Source organism: Arvicola amphibius, chromosome 5 (genome assembly GCF_903992535.2).
Source record: "Arvicola amphibius chromosome 5, mArvAmp1.2, whole genome shotgun sequence".
Classification (NCBI taxonomy): domain Eukaryota; kingdom Metazoa; phylum Chordata; class Mammalia; order Rodentia; family Cricetidae; genus Arvicola; species Arvicola amphibius.
Window position 1 is genome coordinate 27,085,555 of NC_052051.1, and position 19,553 is coordinate 27,105,107.

General features: G+C 49.2%; 1 protein-coding gene and 1 non-coding gene across 2 annotated transcripts in view; one reads left to right on the plus strand and one right to left on the minus strand.

The window, feature by feature from the left end:
• The window catches only part of Pygb (glycogen phosphorylase B), a 50,189-nt gene that overhangs the window by 15,538 nt on the left and 15,098 nt on the right, over positions 1–19,553 (plus strand). Inside the window, exons 2-10 of the mRNA XM_038330396.2 lie at positions 5,505–5,606; positions 10,094–10,172; positions 12,574–12,677; positions 15,081–15,212; positions 15,557–15,668; positions 16,094–16,176; positions 17,039–17,182; positions 17,680–17,772; positions 18,853–18,999. Of these exons, the coding sequence (XP_038186324.1) occupies positions 5,505–5,606; positions 10,094–10,172; positions 12,574–12,677; positions 15,081–15,212; positions 15,557–15,668; positions 16,094–16,176; positions 17,039–17,182; positions 17,680–17,772; positions 18,853–18,999 (996 nt within the window). The remainder of the gene's footprint in view (positions 1–5,504; positions 5,607–10,093; positions 10,173–12,573; positions 12,678–15,080; positions 15,213–15,556; positions 15,669–16,093; positions 16,177–17,038; positions 17,183–17,679; positions 17,773–18,852; positions 19,000–19,553) is intronic.
• Positions 4,694–4,800, minus strand: LOC119816000. Its single transcript, XR_005285659.1, has one exon. It is a non-coding gene; the product is annotated as a U6 spliceosomal RNA (small nuclear RNA).

The following is a 19,553-nucleotide window of genomic DNA, read 5'->3' on the forward strand; positions in this document are numbered from 1 at the left end:
GTTTTACTCAGCCACGTTTTTGTTTCCAGCTTTGCTCTTCCTTGCGGTCCATGATAGGCTTTGAGGCATGAGTTTTCTGCTTTTTGACCATGTCATGTTTCAGTACATAGATACATCTAAGCCCAAAAGTTACTTGTTCTACTTGGTGGTATTTTTTTTTAACACCCTGTAGCCCAGTTTGACCTTGAACTTGTGCTCCTTCCTTTGTCTCCGAGCCTGTGTGTGTGTGTGTGTGTGTGTGTGTGTGTGTGTGTGTGTGTGTGTGTGTGTGTGTGTGTGTGTTTACTCATTGCTGCAGGCGCTGGCAGAGGCCAGAGCTGCAGAGATGTCTTTCACCGTCTCTCGGTTTTTCTTGTCTGTGTTTAGTTGAATCCCTCGTGGTTCCTCGATTTTGTGGGGATGAGTTTGTGTTTGAACTTTTTGCATCCTATGGTAGATGCAGTATGGTTTTTGCCTATTATATTTTCTGTCCCATCTTCCTGCCTGGTTTTCTAGGGGAATTCTTTTTGTTTTTTTCTGAGGCAGGGTTTCTCTGTGTAGCCCTGGCTGTCCTGGAATTTGCTTTATAGACCAGGATGGCCTCGAACTCACATAGATCTGCCTACCTCTGCCTCTGGGATTAAAGGTGTGTGCTACCACTGCCCGGTTTAGGGGAATTCTTTGGTTTTTTTTTTGGTTTTTTGTTTTGTTTTGGTTTTTTTGTTTTTGGAGTTTTTGTTTGGTTTTTCAAAACAGGGTTCCTCTGTAGCTTTGGCGCCTGTCTTGGAACTCACTCTGTAGACCAGGCTGGCCTTGAACTCAAAGGGATCCATTTGTCTCTGCCTCCCAAGTGCTGGGATTAAAGGCTTGTGCCACTGCTGCCCGGTTAGGGGAGTTCTTTAAGGAGTCTGTGAGTTTGTTCTTGAGCGAGAAAGGTCATATTGAATTGCGTGTGCTTGTGAGCATCTGCTGCGAGACCGGGTGGATGCCTTGCTCGTGGGAGCCTATGAGTGTTCTCCTTGACTTCTAAAGGCAGGACTCACAGTGGACAGCTGCCCCTACTGCCCCTTGGTTGTAAGTGGCACGCACTGGAGACGTTTTCTAATTTTGCTGCCCATTGTCTGTTATCTTTTTATTTTTTAAATTTTTGATACATTTTTAATTAATGTATTTTACATCCCAGCAGCGGCAATTTCCCCTCCCTCCTCTCCTCCCAGTCCTTCTCCTCTCCCCCACCTCCTCTCTTCTTGCCCTCCAATCCACTCCTCCATTTCAGTTCAGGAAAGGGCAGGTCTCCTATGGATATCAACAAAACATGGCATTGAGTTGTAGTAAGACTTAAGCAACTCCCCCTGTATTAAGGCTGGGCAGGGTGACCCAGTATGGGGAGTAGAGTCCCAAAAGCCAGTAAAAGAGTCAGAGATGGGGCTGGAGAGATGGCTCAGAGGTTAAGAGCATTGCCTGCTCTTCCAAAGGTCCTGAGTTCAATTCCCAGCAACCACATGGTGGCTCACAACCATCTGTAATGGGGTCTGGTGCCCTCTTCTGGCCTATAGGCATACACACAGACAGAATACTGTATACATAATAAATAAATAAATATTTTTTTTAAAAAAAGTCAGAGACAACCCGTGCTCTCACTGTTAAGAGTGCCACAAGAGGGCCAAGCTACACCCATAACATATATACAGAATGCCTAGGTCAGCCCCATGCAGGCTCCCTGGCTATCAATCGCCATGAGCCCCTATGAGCTCAGGTTAGTTGATTCTGTGGGTTTTCTTGTGTCCTTGACTCCTGGCTCATACAATCCTTCCTCCCTTCTGCAGGATTCCCCAAGATCCTCTAAGGTTTAGCTGTGGGTCTGCATCTGTTTCCATCAGTTGCTGGATGAAGCCTCTCTGACAGTTGACCTAGGCACCAATCTGTGTGTATAGCAGAATATCGTTAGGTATCATTACTTTGACATTTTTTTCCCTCCAGTTGTATTTGGTTCTATCCTAGGTCTCTGGGTCATCCAGCCTGTAGTTCCTGGTGCTCCAGGGAATGTCAGGAGTGGGCTTACACGCCTGGCGTGGGTTTTAGGTTAGACCAGTCATTGATTGGTCACTCTCTCAATCTCTAGGCCATCATTACCCCAGCATATCTTACAGGCAGGACAGAATGTAGGTCGAAGGTTATGTGGCTGGGTTGGTTTCCCGCTCCCTCCACTGGAAATCTGGCCTGGTCACAGGAGATGGCCAGTTCAGTCTATATATCCGCTATTGCTAGGAGTCTTAGCTGCGACCATCCTCATATATTCCTGGGAGATTCCAGGTTTCTATGTGACCCTGAAATGTGCCCCTTTCCAGTAATCTGTTTCAGTAATCTCCCCTTCTATCCCACATCCCCTCCAGTTTTACTTTTTTGAGACCAAAGTCTCACCATGCAACTCTGACCTCTAATTTACAGTGATCCACCTGCCTCTGCCTCCTGAGTGCTGGGATTAAAGATAAGTCCTGCCAGGCCCTACTTTATCTGTTTTCTTATGGCCAGTTTTTTAAAGGATGTGTGATGGGAATTTTTATCCCACCATCCTTTCAATTGGAAGGTTTTTGTTTTGTTTTGTTTTGTTTTTATTAAACGTAAGGTCTTATCCTGTTGCCTCAGCTGTTGTGGGATTTCTGACAAAATAGCTCAGTGGATAAAGGCACTTACTGCCAAGCCTGATTCTCTGAGTTTGATCCCTAGAACCTACATAGTGGAAGGAGAAATTTGATTTATTAAAGCTGTCCTCTGACCTCCACACATGTGCCATAGCATGTGCATTCACACAATGAATAAATATAAACATATTGTTAGATTTAGTTTAACTTTGCTTTTCTAATACTGTGTTTTCTTTGGGTAAGAGCTATATTGCAATAAAATTCATAGCTATATAATTTACCATTTTAGATGTGCAAATTGGGCTGGGGAAATGACTGGGTGTGGGGGAATCGGACTAGCATATGGGAGGCCTTAGGTTTGATCTGCAAAAGTGGGAAAAGGGAGCTGGGGAGGGAGCAAGGAAGGGAAGACCACTTGCAGACTTGTGCATTCAGCCCCACAGTCAGAGACCTTGTGTTCGTCACACTGATGAGTGCACCATGCCTTTCACACACACCCATCCTCAGAGCCTTTGGCATCTGACATTCTACATTCCTCTGCCCTCCGCAGTCTCCCCAGTCTCCCAGGGCTTTATGTGTGAAGGTCAAGGGTGCTATCTCGGAGCTATATCCTCAGTTTTCTTTATTTAATGTATGAATATTGTAAATAAGAATATTTTGTATGTGCCTGGTGCTCGCAGGGGCCAGAAAAAGTTTCCAGATTGCCCGGAATTGGAGTCAGAGCCAGCTATGAGCCATGGTGCGGTTACTAGGAATTGAATCCAGGTCCTCTAGAAAGGTGGCAAGTGCTCTCCACTGCCAAGCGATTGCTCCAGCCTTTTAACTTTTTATCATTTATTTATTTGTTTGCTAGTTTGGGGTTTGTTTGTTTGTTTGTTTTTGATTTTCAAGACAGGGTTTCTCTGTGTAGCCCTGGCTGTCCTGAAACTTGCTCTGTAGACCAGGCCCGCCCCGAACTCAGAGATCTGCCTGCCTCTGCCTCCCAAGTGTTGGGATTAAAGGCCTGTGCCACTTTAACTTTTGTTTGAGACAGGGACTCACTAAGTTGCCCAGACAGGCTTTGAAAGTGTGATCCTCCTGCTGCTGCCTCGGCCTCCCGAGTAGCTGGGTGAGAGGCATCCACCACCAGGCCCAGTCAGGCCTGACTTCTGATAGCACATGCTGAAGGAGAAGTGGCAGATGGTGACGGCGTAAATACCCTGTGCACCGGGCAGGAAGTATGGTTACAGGAAAAGTTGCTTTGGTCTATAGACTCAGCAGCAGTTTGCGGGGTTCTCTGCAATGCTGAGTGGCCTGGGGAGAGGATAAGGTTGTCACAGAAGACAATCCCGTAACGTGACAGTCATTGTCAGTCTTTGTCCTTGAGGGTTAGTTCTTTGTGGCTAACACAAAGAATGTCAGGAAGGAGGGAGAGGCATCATGTTCCTCTTTTGGGGGACTCTCATCAGGTAGATAAGGGAACTTGGCTAAGAGCCACGTCCTGTCTTGGGATGTCACATTTTTTTTTTTTATATTTTTTTTTCTCATGGTTTATTTTTTTTATATTTAAAAATTTCCATCTCCTTCCCTCCTCCTCCCCCCTCCCTCCCCTCCTCCTCCCCCTTCCCTCCCCTCCCCTCCACCCATACCTCCCCTCCCTCCCTTTCAAGGCCAAGGAGCCATCAGGGTTCCCCACTCTATGCTAAGACCAAGGTCCTCCCAACTTCCCCCAAGTCCAGGAAGGTGATCGACCAAGCTGAGAAGGCTCCCACAGAGCCCGTCCATGAAGAACAATCAGAGCCCAGCGCCATTGTCCTTTGCTTCTCAGTCAGCCTCCGCTGTTGGCCACAGTCAGAGAGACGGGTTTGGTCGCATGATCCATCAGTCCCATTCCAACTGGAGTTGGTGATCTCCCATTAGTTCTGTCCCACCGTTTCCATGAGTGAACGCACCCCTCTCGTTCCTGACTTTCTCCCTCATGTTCTCGCTCCTTCTGCTCCTCATCGGGACCTTGGGAGCTCAGTCCAGTGCTCTAATGTGGGGCTCAGTCACCTTCCCCATCTGTCGCCAGCTGGAGGTTCCCTCACGGTCCTAAAAATATGGAATGCTTCACGAATTTGCGTGTCATCCTTGCGCAGGGGCCATGCTAATCTTCTCTGTATCGTTCCAATTTTAGTATATGTGCTGCCGAAGCGAGCACGGGATGTCACATTTTGAAGTGGCTTCCAAGATGTCTCTGCATGTTAGCACCTGTTGGTGGGGTATTGATTTCTGAGTCTTGACAGTGGCTCATAGGACCTGCCGGGTCTGGTAGCACTGTGTGTGGTCACAGTCACACCACACTAAGTCATGCACACACCACACACCCCACACCCCACACCAAGCAAGCCCATCTCACCACCGGTAAAAAACCAGGCTTTGCCTCGAAGGAATGTCTTCACTGGGTTGCCAGCATCCGCATTCCTGGCTAGTGTGCACTTCCTGTAGGCTCCGGAAGCCACCAGGTCACCCAGGTTGGCTTCACACTTAGGCTTCTTCAGTCATCCTGACCCTGCCTTAGTCTTTCAAGCAGCAGGAACAACAGAACACACACGATAGCCAGCATGTATTCAATAATTGGTAACCTTTCCTCTGTGGACTGTTTGATCCTATGTCAGAGCTGCAAAAGTAAGAGGCCAGTCTAGTTCACCGTGGAATCTGCCAGCCACGGAAGCCTGTTCCCAGCTTCTAGGATGACCTGGTCCTCTGTCCAGGTCAGTTCTGGGCACTGAAGACTCAGGAGGGTAGGGCTACCCTGCCGGGATCAGTATTGGGTTCCTGGGAGCTCCATGACTCTCTCTCTGCTGTGCCTTCCCTGTGTGCAGACAGAATGGGAACCTAAGTTTCTTTCCTTTCCTTCTTCAGCGAATCTATTACCTTTCCCTGGAGTTCTACATGGGCCGCACGCTGCAGAACACCATGGTGAACCTGGGTCTTCAGACTGCCTGTGACGAAGCCACTTATCAGGTAGGTTTAGTTTGTCCCCTGCAGAGTGTTCCCTGATGTTAGGACTTGTGCCCTCTGGGCGTGGACACCTGTGCTACTCGACCAGGAAGGGCTGTTCTGGCTGGCAGCATGCCGCCTCCTCCTCCGGGAAGAATGTAAGATTGTAAGGGAAGACAATAAATGGAACTATTGTGGGAAGACTGAGTTGAGCAGTGAGGCTATGGTTTGGAAGTTTCTAGGAAGAGTGCTCTCCGCTCTCATCCTAGAGGTGGGTTTTGAATTTGTCTTGATTCCTTTGGTTCCACTCCCCATCTCAAGACAGCCCCCTGAACTCGTACTGCATAGGTGTGAAGTGCCCCCTCTCGTTAGAAGCAGCCAGCCCTTCCTAAGGGTTCCTCCATACACCGTTCTCATTGGGATAATTCCTGCACAGGTCATCTGTAGCCTCGGCAGAGCCGAGCTTGTCTCCCTAGCCTGTCTTTGCCTTCTCTCGTCCTGGTCCCCAATGGGGAAGTTCTGTGGGAGACCCTGCAGGCTCCTCCCTGCTGGCATGGATGTACAGAAGTTTCTAGAGAGGGGTCCTCCCACCTACACTGCAGCACCCCACCTGCTTTGTTTAGAGCATGAGTTGAGGGAGTTTGGGGGGGCCTGATAGGGACTTACACTGTCATGGGTGTAAGTCTTGCTGGAGACCCATGTCTCTCCTCTGAGGCTGTGTTCAACACCATTCTATTGCTGTGACAAAATACTTGAGAGGAATCAATTAAAGAAAAAAAAAAGGTTTTAGCTGCCAGTTTCACTGGATGTGAGATTTGTAGAAAAATCCTTGAAGCCACCAGCCCAGTGAATGGCTGCAGTAAAAGAATCAAACAGGATACTGGGGTGCATCACCCGTGGGATAGACACACATACTGGGGTGCGTCACCCGTGTGTGTTCTTCAGACACAAGTCAGAAGCAGTGACATTGGCTACTGTACATGTCTTGGTGTTTAGAGCATGTGGCAGAGAAGACTCCCCTCCCAGAAGTCGGGAATCAAAGGTGGGGCTTGGGGGCAGGCACACTCTCCTAGAGTGCCTTCCCCGCTGTGACTCGGTTCTTGTAACTAGACCTCCCCTGGTAGTCTTAACTCAGCCTGTGAGTTCATCAGTTGCTCAACCCATCACAGCTCTCATGATGCAGTCACCTCTCAAGGTATGACATGCCAGAAGGTTCAGGGAACAGCTTACTCTCACAACTAGAACTTCAAAAGAAGCAGCTCTCTTCTGAGTGAACATAGCAGCAGCACAGTGGAAATCATTTGTACTATAGAAAAACTTAAGTACGTATGAACACTAATCTTATCAGGTTTAACTCAGGGGTTCAACACGATCTCTAGAAGAAACACCCACCCCATGATGCTGAGATATAAATTGCCTTAGAATTTCTTCTTTTTTCAATTCTATTTTTTCATTTTTCATTTTTTAATGTGTGTGCTTCATGTGCATGCAATGCCCTTCGAGGCCAGAAGAGGGCATCAGATCCCCTGGAACTGGAGCTGCAGACAGCTGGGAGCCACCAAGGGGTTGCTGGATACTGAGCCTGTTTCCTCTGAAAGAGCAGCTAGTACTTTTAACTGCTGACCTATCTCTCCAGCCACAGATTGCCTTAGACCTTCTCAAGCAGATTTTTTTGAAATGGATACATCTCCCAAATTTTCCTTAGCTTATCTGCATCTCTTTTTTGTTTGTTTCTCTGTTTTGTGATTTATTTCTTGGAAATGGACTTTTCTTGCAGAGTTTCTGTCATCTCCTTGTGTCTCCCATCTCGGGTTTAACCCACCTGTGTTAACAGCATAATGTCTGCTCATACTGTCTCAATGGTAGGTTCTGACCAGGTAGTTAGGCAAGAACTGGAAATCAAAGGTTATCCAGATTAGAAAGAGGTAAAGCTATCTACTTACAGGTGACGTGAACTAGAAAAATCATAAGAAATCCATAAAGACTACACAGAGAAACCCTGTCACGAAAACCAGCAGCAACAACAAAAGAACTACATAAAGAAATGCTGAAGCTGGCAAGAGAATGCGGGGTTTTCAGGATCCAGGATGCTTGCAGAAACCACCTGTATATCCATAAATGTGCGGATTAACAGCCAAATCGAAACAAAGATGCCACTTCTGTTTATAGTAGGATAAAGAAGAATGAAGTGGGTAAAAATGTAGCAAAGAATTACACCCCCCCCCCCCAGCATTTGTTCTCTGAGAGGAAGCTGAAACTAAGGAAGGCTTAAGAAATGGTGATGGATTGGACCGAGTATTAAGATGCAGAGTTCTGCACATTGATCTGGAGATTTGGTTCAGTCCTCTTCAGATTCTAGTCAGTTTCTTCAGAGTGTGACAAAATGATCCTCATGCCTGAGTGGTTTCCCAAGAGGTTAGGAATAGCCAAAACCATCTCTAAAGGGAACTGCTCGGGAGACCCGCACTTCCCAATTTCACAACTTCCTGTAGAACTGCAGTCACCAGGCCTGGGTCCTGCTGGCAGAAGGTCACATGTCTCAGCCACCAAACAGAACCGAGAGTCCAGAAGTGAGCCCGCATGCCATTTTAAGTGTGCTGTCAGGTGGCATTTAGTACGTTCTCAGTATTCTGCAGCTGTCAGTTCTGCCCGTCTGCAGAACCTGTTCGATTTCCCAAACTGAAACTACACCTTACCTGCCCCCCGCCCCTGGAAGCTACTGTTGTTCTTCATGTTTCTGTGGGTTTGGCTATTCCAGGCATTTCGTGAGTATAACTACAGTGTCCTTAGCCTGACACCTGTGCTGCAGTGTGTGTTGGTCCTCCGTTGCATTTTTTTTTGAAGTAACAATTTTACACTCATTTTTATGTATTTAATTGCCCATATCCTGAAGGAACACAAACATAGAGTGAACTTATTTAATTCACTTGCAAAAACCAAGATATTAAGTTGTAAAAATTAAATAATAGAAAAAATCCTTGGTACAGCACCTGAATCAGCGAGGCCAGAGAGTGAGGTGCCGCTCCCATTACCTCAGTGCTCCTGGCTCTCCTCGGGTCCTGGATCTCCCTTACTCTGTCATATGTTTCATTCACTCATCTGTCTATGAACATGGCTGCTCCTATTCTGCCGTCACAAATAATGGTGCCGGGAGCACACAGCTCTGTAAGACTCTGCAGTTCGTGTCTTAAGTCTGCAGCTACAGTGCAGTCACTGGAACATCTGTCTCTTTTGTCCTTTGTGACTCTGGGACTTGAACTTGAATCTCTGTGTGTGCCAGGCAAGTGCTGCACCACTGAGTGGCGTTTCCAGCCTCCCGGTGATCTGATTTGCCTTTTCTTGATGGTCAGTGGGGTGAGTGTGTTGTGCTTATCAGGAATTTGTTTATCCTTGGGGCAAAGTCAATTCAAATATAATTGCCCACTTTTGAGTCAGGTTGCTTGTTTCTGGATACTTAGTTTTTAGATTTCTGTTTACTCTGGATACTCTATGTGGATGGCAAATATTTACTCCACTTCTTGAGTTATCTTTTTATTCTGTTGATAGCGTCCTTTGACTCATGAGGTGTAAAAGTTATTTTGTTTTGTTTTCGTTTTTTAAGCCAGGGTTTCTCTGTTTAACAGTCCTAGTTTTCCTGGAACTTTCTTTGTGGACCAGGCTGGTTTCAAACTCATAGAGATCTGCCTGCCTCTATTTCCTGAGTGCTGGGATCAAAGGCATGCACCACCATTGTCCAGTTAAGTGTAAAAGTTTTATGCAGTATTGTTTGTTGTTTTGTTGGTGGTGGTGGTATTTTTTTGTTTGTTTTTCAAGTCAGGGTTTCCCTGTGCAGCTCTGGCTGTCCTGGAACTAGCTCTGTAGACCATGCTGGCACAGAGAGAGATCCACCTGCCTCTGCTTCCTGAGTGCTGGGATCAAAGGCATTTTGAACCTAAGATTGCCAGGGCCCCCCCCCCCCCCCCCCCCGCACTCTATGCTCTAGAACCCAGTTCTTGGGCTTCAGGCAAGGGGCTGGAGGTTGAGGAAACACACACAGAGCACACAGAGACAGACTGACACAAAAAGCCCCTCTTTAATAGCACCATGGAGTCTTAAATACCCTGCAGTCAATGGCCAACAGGTGAAAATCCCATCCTCTGATCCTCTAAGCTAGATACAGCTTCTAGTAACTTCAAATAGAAGGCTCTAGACAGGGAAGAGCAGCTGAAGGCCAGGACTTAATTGGTCCCAACATAAGATAGCAGCTCAGAAGAAATCATCGGAGTACCTCTGCAGGGATGATGGAGCATGCTGAACCATACTGTGGTGGTATAGCTGCACCACTAGAACACCAAGAAGGGCCTTCTGAGCCAGGCAGTGGTGACAAATGCCTTTGATTAGCATTAAGTTTTACCATTGAATTTTTAGTCTGAAGAAAATCAGACTCGAGCTTTAAATACTTTCAACTTGTTGGGGGGGGGGGGCAGTAGTAAGCAATCCTGAAATGTCCTCACCTTTGTGTGTGTTCACAGTTGGGGTTGGACTTGGAAGAGCTGGAGGAGATAGAGGAAGATGCTGGCCTTGGGAATGGCGGCCTGGGGCGGCTGGCAGGTAATCTGTTCTTACATCTCCCTAACCTGTTGGCTTGGTGGAGGATCACAGGGCAAGGCCAATGTCATGTTAATGCCTTACGCCCATCCATCACCATAAATTGGCCTCCCTCAAAGGCCTGGGCAGATGTGTTTGGGTCAGAATCTTGGCCATCATTAGACAAAAAGGAAAATGTACATTCTTTCCCCGTCAGGGCACTTTGTAATTATCATGAAGACCCTGTTTGCCAGCATTGGGTCAGTGGTGCCTAGAAGGTTCCCAGAGGTCCCCTCCCCCACCACTTTGCAGGATTCAAAAGCCCATGCTTTGGGAGTGTTGCCCATGTCCAGTGAGGCTGTGGCCTGGCTCTTGTTAGAATAGGGCCCAGCTCTGGGCCGCGCTGCTTTCTCTGGCTACATTTGAGCACATCCACAGCATTGCTGTCTTCTTTGAGGATTTTACAGACATTTAGGGACAGAACAAGCTAGGTAATGAACAGAGAGGCTGAAGAATCAGTATGGCTTTGTGGTGTGGTGAGTGAGGGAGGATATCCAGGTCCAGCCTTTTTGGAAGTTGCCATTTTGTAAATTGAGATATGCTCTAAAATGCACCTGTATGTTTTCAAATTTTAACTGAATTCTTTAAGATTTCTAAAGCATCATGCTTCTTTCAAATAAAACTGTACTTGAATCTACATAAATTACGTGCCCTGCCCACCTCACCCCCTACATTTCACAGCCCCCTCTCAGAGGCTACAGGTCAGGCCAGGCATAGTGCTGGCTTTGAAAACGAGCCCAGTCTTCAGGAGTCCCAGCTACTCTTTACCCAGGCCTCGTACCACGTAGCCAGCACTGTCTTGCCTTGTCCTGGCTCTGTTGATGCAGAGCCTGTGTCCTTCCTGGATGCAAGCTCCTATGTCCTTACCGGCCTTGCAACAGTCTGGCGAACCCAGGTGTCCCCTCTCTGCCTTGGAGCCCATTGCATGTTCTTGGATACCAGGCACCTTGTCAACTGCTCTGTGTAGCCTGAACCTTCTTCCTGTCCAGTCTCTTCATTGACCTGGTGTGAGTCCATGTGGCTTGACTGATCTGTTTTTTCCCCCGGAAGAATGAGTCTAGCACGGGAGTCCAGGCCTTCCTCGTTGCTCTCCCTTGCAGGTGTCTGCATTTGGTGATCTGCTAGTGTTCTCTGGAGCACCCTTCCTATCTTCTCTCTTGCTTCTTTTCTTTTTCCTTAGTCCCATCCTCTTCTCCAAAGCTGGTGATGCCTTACATATACCTGACAAACATTGTAGCCCCGAGATCTACCTCAGCCCTCCCTTTTAAAGCTAGAAGGTGCTTTTTGGTTTTTTGTTTGTTTGTAGAAAAGGTCTCACTATGTAGCCTTGACTGGCCTCACACCCACTATGTAAACTAGACAAACCTTGAATTCACAGAGATCTACCTTTCTCTGCCCCCTGAATGCTAGGATTAAAGGCATGCACCACCTCCCTGGCCTAAGCTTCTTTCTAACATTTTTATTCAAAACACTGTTTTTATTTTATCTCTTTCTCAGGAAGTTTCTTAAAATTGAGTTTTTGAAATATTAACTTTATGTGTATGAATGTTCTACCTGCATTGCATGGATGGATGCACAAAGCATGCATGCCTGGTACCTGTAGAGGGCAGAAGAGGGAGGGCATCAGATACCTGGAACTGGGATTAAGGACAGTTGTAAGCCATCATGTGGGTGATAGGAAGTGAACCTGGGTTCTCTGCAAAACCGGCCAGTGCTCTCAACTGCTGAGCCCCCCCTCCAGCCCCTCAGGAGGTTTGACTGAAACAGAACAAGAGGTCCATTTGCGGACCTGCTGCCACAGCTCACATGGGAAGCCTTGAGGCACTGTGGAGGTCCATTTGCGGACCTGCTGCCACAGCTCACATGGGAAGCCTTGAGGCACTGTGGAGGTCCATTTGCGGACCTGCTGCCGCAGCTCACATGGGAAGCCTTGAGGCACTGTGGAGGTCCATTTGTGGACCTGCTGCCGCAGCTCACATGGGAAACCTTGAGGCACTGTGGAGGTTGGCTGTTTTGTATTCTGGGCCATAGGGTGTACCTCAGTGGCTCCATTTCTGTGCCTGATTCCCGTGGATAGAGTCAGACGTGCCCTGCTGGCAGAGCCGTGGATTTAGAGGGCACAGAAGTCAAGCTGCTCATTTGCAAGCAGGCTGGCAGTGAGGGGACTTAGCCATGATCTCTGGCATTCCTCACTTTTGCCCTGTTTTGGGGTGAGGGGGACTGAAGTGTACCCTTTTGTGAAAACTGAGGTTACTATGGTTATCACTGGCTCCCTGACAACTCCCCAGCCAAATCCCAGTGGAACCTTGGTCTCCGGCACTGTGAGTTCTGGTGATGATTGGTGGTTTTTGGTTGGATTTTTCAGCCTGCTTTCTTGACTCGATGGCCACCCTGGGTCTAGCTGCCTATGGCTATGGAATCCGCTATGAATTTGGGATTTTCAACCAGAAGATTGTCAATGGCTGGCAGGTGAGTGACTTAGGTGTCTCCATTGTTTTCCAGTCCCCGTTCACACATGGAAGTGAGTGTGCACTTTTGGAGTTCATCTGGCTGTGCTCCACACTCTCCGGAGAGAGCCAGCCAGTTCTTAGCGCAGCACAACAGGAAGCAGCCGGCTCTGGCCAGGCTGAAGCTGTGTGAGTCCTTGGTAAACAGCTTTGTGGGGACAGGGAAGTCATGTGGGAGAGGACACACAGGTTCATTTGAGCCTCAGAAGACCCCAGACAGGTATACCAAAGTGGTGGCCAGGACACTGTGAGCTGTGTGCCGGTGCCTGGGATCCTTGTATTTGGGGGTGAGGGTATTGTGGCTGGGGTTCATCCATTGAGACAATTTAATAGCTAGAGAAGCAAAGCCAGGTATGGTGACTCATGTCTGTAATTCTGGTCCTTCAAGAGGCAAGAGACAGAAGGATTGCCACAGATTTGAGTCCAGTCTGGTCCACTTTTTGAGTTCTAGGCCAGCTAGGCCTACATAGCAAGATCCCATCTCAAAACAATAGGCTTGACTAGACTAGAATGAAGGCAGTTATTATAGCTTGGGTTCCCACCCTCCACCTTCACTCCCAGCACCACTGAGGCAGCGGTTGGATAGCAACAAGCGACAGGCCGGGCTGTGGCCTGTGGCACTCTCTGGTGGAAGGACTGAGGAGACTGACCTGAGGGTGGGCCTGCTGTTGCCTGCATTTGGGCAGGTTGCTGACTTTGGGACTACTCTGCAGGGTTACACCAGCCGTGGTACGGGGAGTTTTCAGTGGCGGACGGGGGACTGCCACCCTAGGGTCAAAGGCAGGACCCATCACCATGTGTGGAAGAGTCTTGTTAGGAATAAAAAGATGCATGGCGACTGACCCGTGTCGACTCTGTGTCGCCTTTCTGAACACCCTAGGTAGTCTTCTGTGCCGGAGTCATTAACGAATCCCTGCCCGGAGGAGGCAGCCTCGCTGGCTGAGTACTTGCCTTCCTGCACAAGGCCCCCGAGCTCAATCCCCAGCTCAATCCCCAGCGCTTTATAAAGTGGCCCTGGAGCCTTGGGTGAAGGAGACAAAAGGAGTAGGAGTTCAAGGTTACCCTCAGCTACTTACTGAGTTTGGGGTCAGCTCGGGCTACTGAGACTGTCTCGAAACAAACCTTCAGAGTCACATGTTGGGACCACTTATTTAATTCAAATGAAAAACACTTTCCATTCCCGATGGGAGTGGGGTTTGCAGAGTCACTGATCTAGCTGTGGGGAAATAGCTGATTTGAGGATGGGATGTCCAAGCAGCAGCATCCTCTAGAGCAGGGGTTCTCTACTGTATTAAAGGCTGTGGCCCTTTAATACAGTTCCTCATGCTGTGGTGACCCCCAAACATAAGATTATTTCATTGCTACTTTATAACTGTAGTTTTGCTACTGTTATGAGTGGCAGTATAAATGTTTGATATGCAGGATATCTGATATGTGAACCCCAAAGGGGTCAATTGACAAGCCACACATCAAGAACCACTACTGCTCTAGCGAGATGTGTTCGGACATTCCCATGGGGGTACCTCCCAGGCCACAGCTCACCTGGTGCACAGATTTTGCTCTGTGACTTTGGGGCTTGCCCTAACCCCCTTCCCTTCGAATTACTGTGGTGACAGGAGTGTGCCCCCATGCCTGACTCTGCTCTATGACTCTCCTTTTTTTATTTGAGGTAATTTTTCCTCCATTTTCCATCTTCGTGTGTGTGTTGTGTGCATGTTTGTATGCATGTTTTTTCGGCATATGTGTGTGCATACAAGTAGTTCCAGCAATCCATAATTTTTTGTGGGTTCTGGGGATCTGAACTCATCAAGCACTTTAACTGCTGAGCCATCTCCCTGGCAACCTCCTCTCTTAGCAGCATCTCTGGAGGTCTAACGTCATTCTTGGCAGGCTCACAGTTGGGAAGCCGGCCTTCCTTACTATCTCCAGAACACTTACCCATTTATCATTGTGACTAGTGTCCGACAGTTGTTAACCCTCTGTCTTCTGTCCTGTGAGTCTGCTTGCTCTAGACAGTTGCTGTAAGTGGAGTCATTCAGTATGTGGTGTGTGTGTCTGTCTGTCTGCCTGTCTGTCTTCTTTCACTTCTACCAGCATCTTTTTTCAAGATTCACCCATAGGGCAAGGGTATCTGTCCTTCACTGGAGTGATTTTTAGCGTCTTTTTATGTAATGTCTTTTTCTGAATAGTGTAGGACTCTGTAGCTTTAGTGTGTGTGGCCTGACTGGGTTGGAACTTTGACTAGGTGTTTCGGTACCAGGCACTGGGCGATCTCTGCATTTTGCATGCCCAGGCCAAGAGCAGGGTTGGCTTGTTAATATTATCGCCTCCATACTGAGAGCTTCCTTCCCGGCTGCCCCTCCAGGTCGAGGAAGCTGATGACTGGCTGCGCTACGGGAACCCATGGGAGAAAGCGCGGCCTGAGTACATGCTGCCTGTGCACTTCTATGGGAGAGTGGAACACACCCCTGACGGCGTCCTGTGGCTGGACACACAGGTATGGCAGCCCTGCCCAGGGACACACTGCTGTTGAGCGAGAGGGCTACCCTGAGTGTGGGCCTTTGTTATCACCTGGACTTCATTGTGGGAGTCAGGGCATGCTGCTTCCCTGGAGGACTTAAGGTAAAACCCAAGAAAGGGATTATTCTTGTACATATATCAATACTTGCACATTGGTGAGTGTTCTGACAAGTGAGTGTGTTCTGCAGGAGGGAGAAGATAGGAACATGGGCGCAGATGGGGGCAGAGACTGGGGAGCTAGAGCTGTCCTGCCAGGAAATGGTGGCTGGGCAGGAAGGGGTCTTTGCTGACCCAACCCTACGTGTGCTTTCTTATGGTCAGGTGGTACTTGCCATGCCCTATGACACCCCAGTGCCTGGGTATAAGAACAACACCGTCAACACCATGAGGCTCTGGTCTGCCAAGGCGCCCAATGACTTCAAGCTGAAGGACTGTAAGTTCCCACCGCGGCTCCTATGCGCTTGTCTGTTTAGATGTTTTATCCAAACACCGGGCCCTCACCACTCCTGCCCCTATGTTTACACTCTCTGCTGGGGTGGGGTGTCTTGTGAAGTGTGTGACCCTTACAGTCCCCCTGTAAGAGGTAGGAGGGTGGACAGGATGCCAGGCCCCAGCCAGCCAGGTCATGCAGACCACATGTCTCCCAGAAAAGAGCGGGGATAGGGAGTGGGGTTGGTAGCGCAGTGGGAACGAGGCTCGGAGAGAGTGTAGGGGGCTGCTCTGTTGTGATGAGACGAGGATGGCAGTGACCCCCCCCCCCCGCCCCCCGGAAGCTGCCGAGCAGCTGCAGCAGCCTTCCTTGTCGAGACTCGCAGGCCTGTGCAGAGGCTGCACTGACTGAGCTCTGTCTCTCCTTAGTCAACGTTGGGGACTACATCGAAGCTGTCCTGGACAGAAACTTGGCTGAGAACATCTCCAGGGTCCTGTATCCAAATGACAACGTGAGTGGCTAGCGTGACTCTCTTTAAAGTGCAGACATGTAAGCTGGAGACCTATGTGTACATGGGGTGGTAGCCCCCAACTTGGCAGCAATGCCTGGACGTGTTTACCACATGCCTGTCACGTGCAAGGTGGTGGTTACAGCTGGATTCTCTGCTCGCACCTGGGACTAGTGTCTGGTGGCTTGTTGCTGTCAGAGGAGCCCTGGAAGAGACATAGCTCAGTGAAAGACCCTGTTTAGCATGTCCAAGGCCCTGGGCTCCGTCCCCAACACCAAAAGTAAACCACCAGAATTGGCCTATCTTGATTGGTGGTGGTGCACTCTTTAAAAGTGGAATTTTTCTTTTCTCAAAGTAATCTGTGCACGTGGTAGCAGGGGTCATTGCAGGAGGTCTGTGCACGTGGTAGCAGGGGGTCATTGCAGGAGGTCTGTGCACATGGTAGCAGGGGTCAGTGCAGGAGTCAGTGCACGTGGTAGCAGGGGACCAGTGCAGGAGGCCGAAACCAAATGCTCCTGGCATTGGAAACTGGTTACATTCCAGAACTTCAGGTGTGGGGTGTCTCCTGATGTCTGAATTGAGAACTGGTTCTGAATAGCTATGGCACTCCTCATAGCTAGGCTTGACTCTCTCACTGATAGACCAGATACCTTATAACTAGGTGACCCTGCGCTGAAGGTGTACATGCAGGCCTTGCTGTCAGGCAAACTGGTTTTGACCGTGTAATCCTCCAGTCTGCCATCTTGAGGAAAGCACCTGACCTGGCCTTCTAGACGGATAAGCACGGGAGATAGGGGCGAGCCGCCCATCAGAGTCTTGGGGTTACTGTGTTGGTGTTGGGCGCCACGGCAGTGCTGTTTTGCAGTTCTTCGAGGGGAAGGAGCTGCGGCTGAAGCAGGAGTACTTTGTGGTGGCTGCCACCCTTCAGGACATCATTCGAAGGTTCAAGTCCTCCAGGTTCGGCTGCCGAGACCCAGTGAGAACCAGTTTCGAGACGTTCCCAGACAAGGTCTGTGAAAGGATTCATTGTCGTAGGCATGGGGCATCCTCAGGCTTCTGAGATTTCTTCCTTGTATTGGGGAGGGGCAGGAAGAAGATAGCGTTGTGCATGAGTCTCAGGGTCTCTTCCAAAGGCAGTGCAGCCCTGGTGCATCAGGGGAGGAAGGGAGGTCACTGGGAAAGGCTCCCGGTGCATGTGACAGGCTTATGGTAATAATCCTAATCAAAGCTGTCCCATCTGAGATGAGGGGAAAGTGGCCTGAAGTCCCTTCTCCACCTGCTCAGAGCATAGCTGCTCTAGGGACATGTCTGTCCACAGGTTGCAGATATGTGAGGGGACATTTGACTGCAGGTCACAGCTACCTGCCAAGCCAACAGCACCCTCCTGGCTCCTCTAAGTTCTTGGGTTCCCCCAGAGTGCATTCCTAGGCTGGTTCCTTCCCACCCTGGTTCACCACTTCCGGTGCCAAGGGTGAGACAACTGAACAGTACCCTCCTGAACTCCAGGTAGCCATCCAGCTGAATGATACCCACCCCGCCCTCTCCATTCCTGAGCTCATGCGAATCCTGGTGGATGTGGAGAAGGTGGACTGGGATAAGGTGAGTGTGAGAAGGGAAAGACGGTGTCCTGCTTGGACCAGGGTTGGGTGACAGCATCCTTGGTCCATCTCAATGGACTGAGCTCGTTCCAGGAAGCAGGGCCTTTTCCCCCAGCCTCGGGAGATTTGGGGATTCACCTTTGAGAGTGTCAAGGCCCTGGAGAGAGGGTGTGGCTCCAGGAGATGGATGCCCTGAGGGAGAGATGCACAGTGGGGCCAGGGTGGCAGACAGAGGAAACTAGTGCAGAGTCCCTAGGGGTCTTGTACCTGTCTTCCCCCTTGACGTTCAGCCAGGTATGGCAGTTCACGCCTTAATCCCAGCACTTGGGAGGCAGAAGCAGATGGATCTCTATGAATTTGAGGTCAACTTGGTCTACATAGTGAGTTCCTAGGCAGCCTGGGCTACATAGTGATACACTGTTTCAATAACAACAACAAAACAACCTCGAAGTATTAACTCTCAGAACTATATAGTAGTTGGCTGTGGTGGTACCTACCTGTCATTGAGCACTCAAGAAGTTGAAGGTAGTAAGTTCAAACCCAGCCTGGGCTAGTAGTGAGGAAGACGTCAGAAAGTCTATAGTGTTCGTATCTGAGGACTGTCTAGAGGCTCAGATTCCTTGGTCCTCACCTTTGGTACAGCAGCATCTTCTTGGCTGAGCTTTAACTAAATCACCAGAAGACCATAAGGCAGTTTTCAGACACTAGAGCCCCTCTCTGACCTGATGGTATACACTCCCTTTGAGACTCTACCCTGGGGGGCAGGCCACGTGGTAACCAGTGTCCCCTGCACTGCGGGTGTCACAGACAGTTTAAAGGAAACTAGCAGAAAACTGCTCCTTTGTCTATTAGTTCACCAATCGCAGAGATATTACAAAGGAGAAATTCAAAGGTAATTGTCAGTGAGTAGGTTCAGGGAATGGGGTCTGTCGTATGTATTTGCGTGTGTGGGATGTGAAAGCTGAGTGGTTGGTGTGTCAGCGTGGTGCCTCGCCTGGGGTGCAGAGAGCAGGGATGGGATGAGGGCCTTCCCTCATGGCTCCAGTGTGTCCCTGTGACATCTGCTGTTCTCGATGGGTAGGCCTGGGAGATCACCAAGAAAACCTGCGCGTACACCAACCACACCGTGCTGCCTGAGGCCTTGGAGCGCTGGCCAGTGTCCATGTTTGAGAAGCTGCTGCCTCGGCACCTGGACATCATCTACGCCATCAACCAGAGGCACCTGGATGTGAGCATGGGTGGGGGTTGGGATTGGACAACAACACACGGCAGCTCCACCACACTGGCCTCATCCTGCTTGGCAGAGGAGGAGCTATTTTCCTTTGAGGACTAAGGACTGTCCCTGGCAGTTCCTAGTTGACCTGTGAGACCCCTGCGCTGTATATGGGAAGCATGAATGCTTTTTAAAAGGTCCATTCTGAGCAGGCTATAAATCTGAGTGTCTTTTCTGGGCTGCACTGGAGGTGTCCTGAGAGCTCCAGGCAATTCAGAAACAGACCCTGCTATTCTGTATTACCCACAGAGAGGATGGTGGTACATGAGTAGCAAAATCTCTGGTTTGGGGTAATTGTCATGCCTTTGCATGTGTGTAGTACCGGGGATGAATCCAGGTCCTTGCGTTTGTTGTGCTATCATTCATTCTGTCACTGAGCCTTTTGGGGAAAGCACAGCTCTCCCCCTAATGAAAGTATAGCTTAATGCTGCTCAGGTCAATGGGCCATGGCCTAGCTCTGCCCTCATAAACTAGAATACACTCTCCTACACCACTGGTGTCCCCGACTA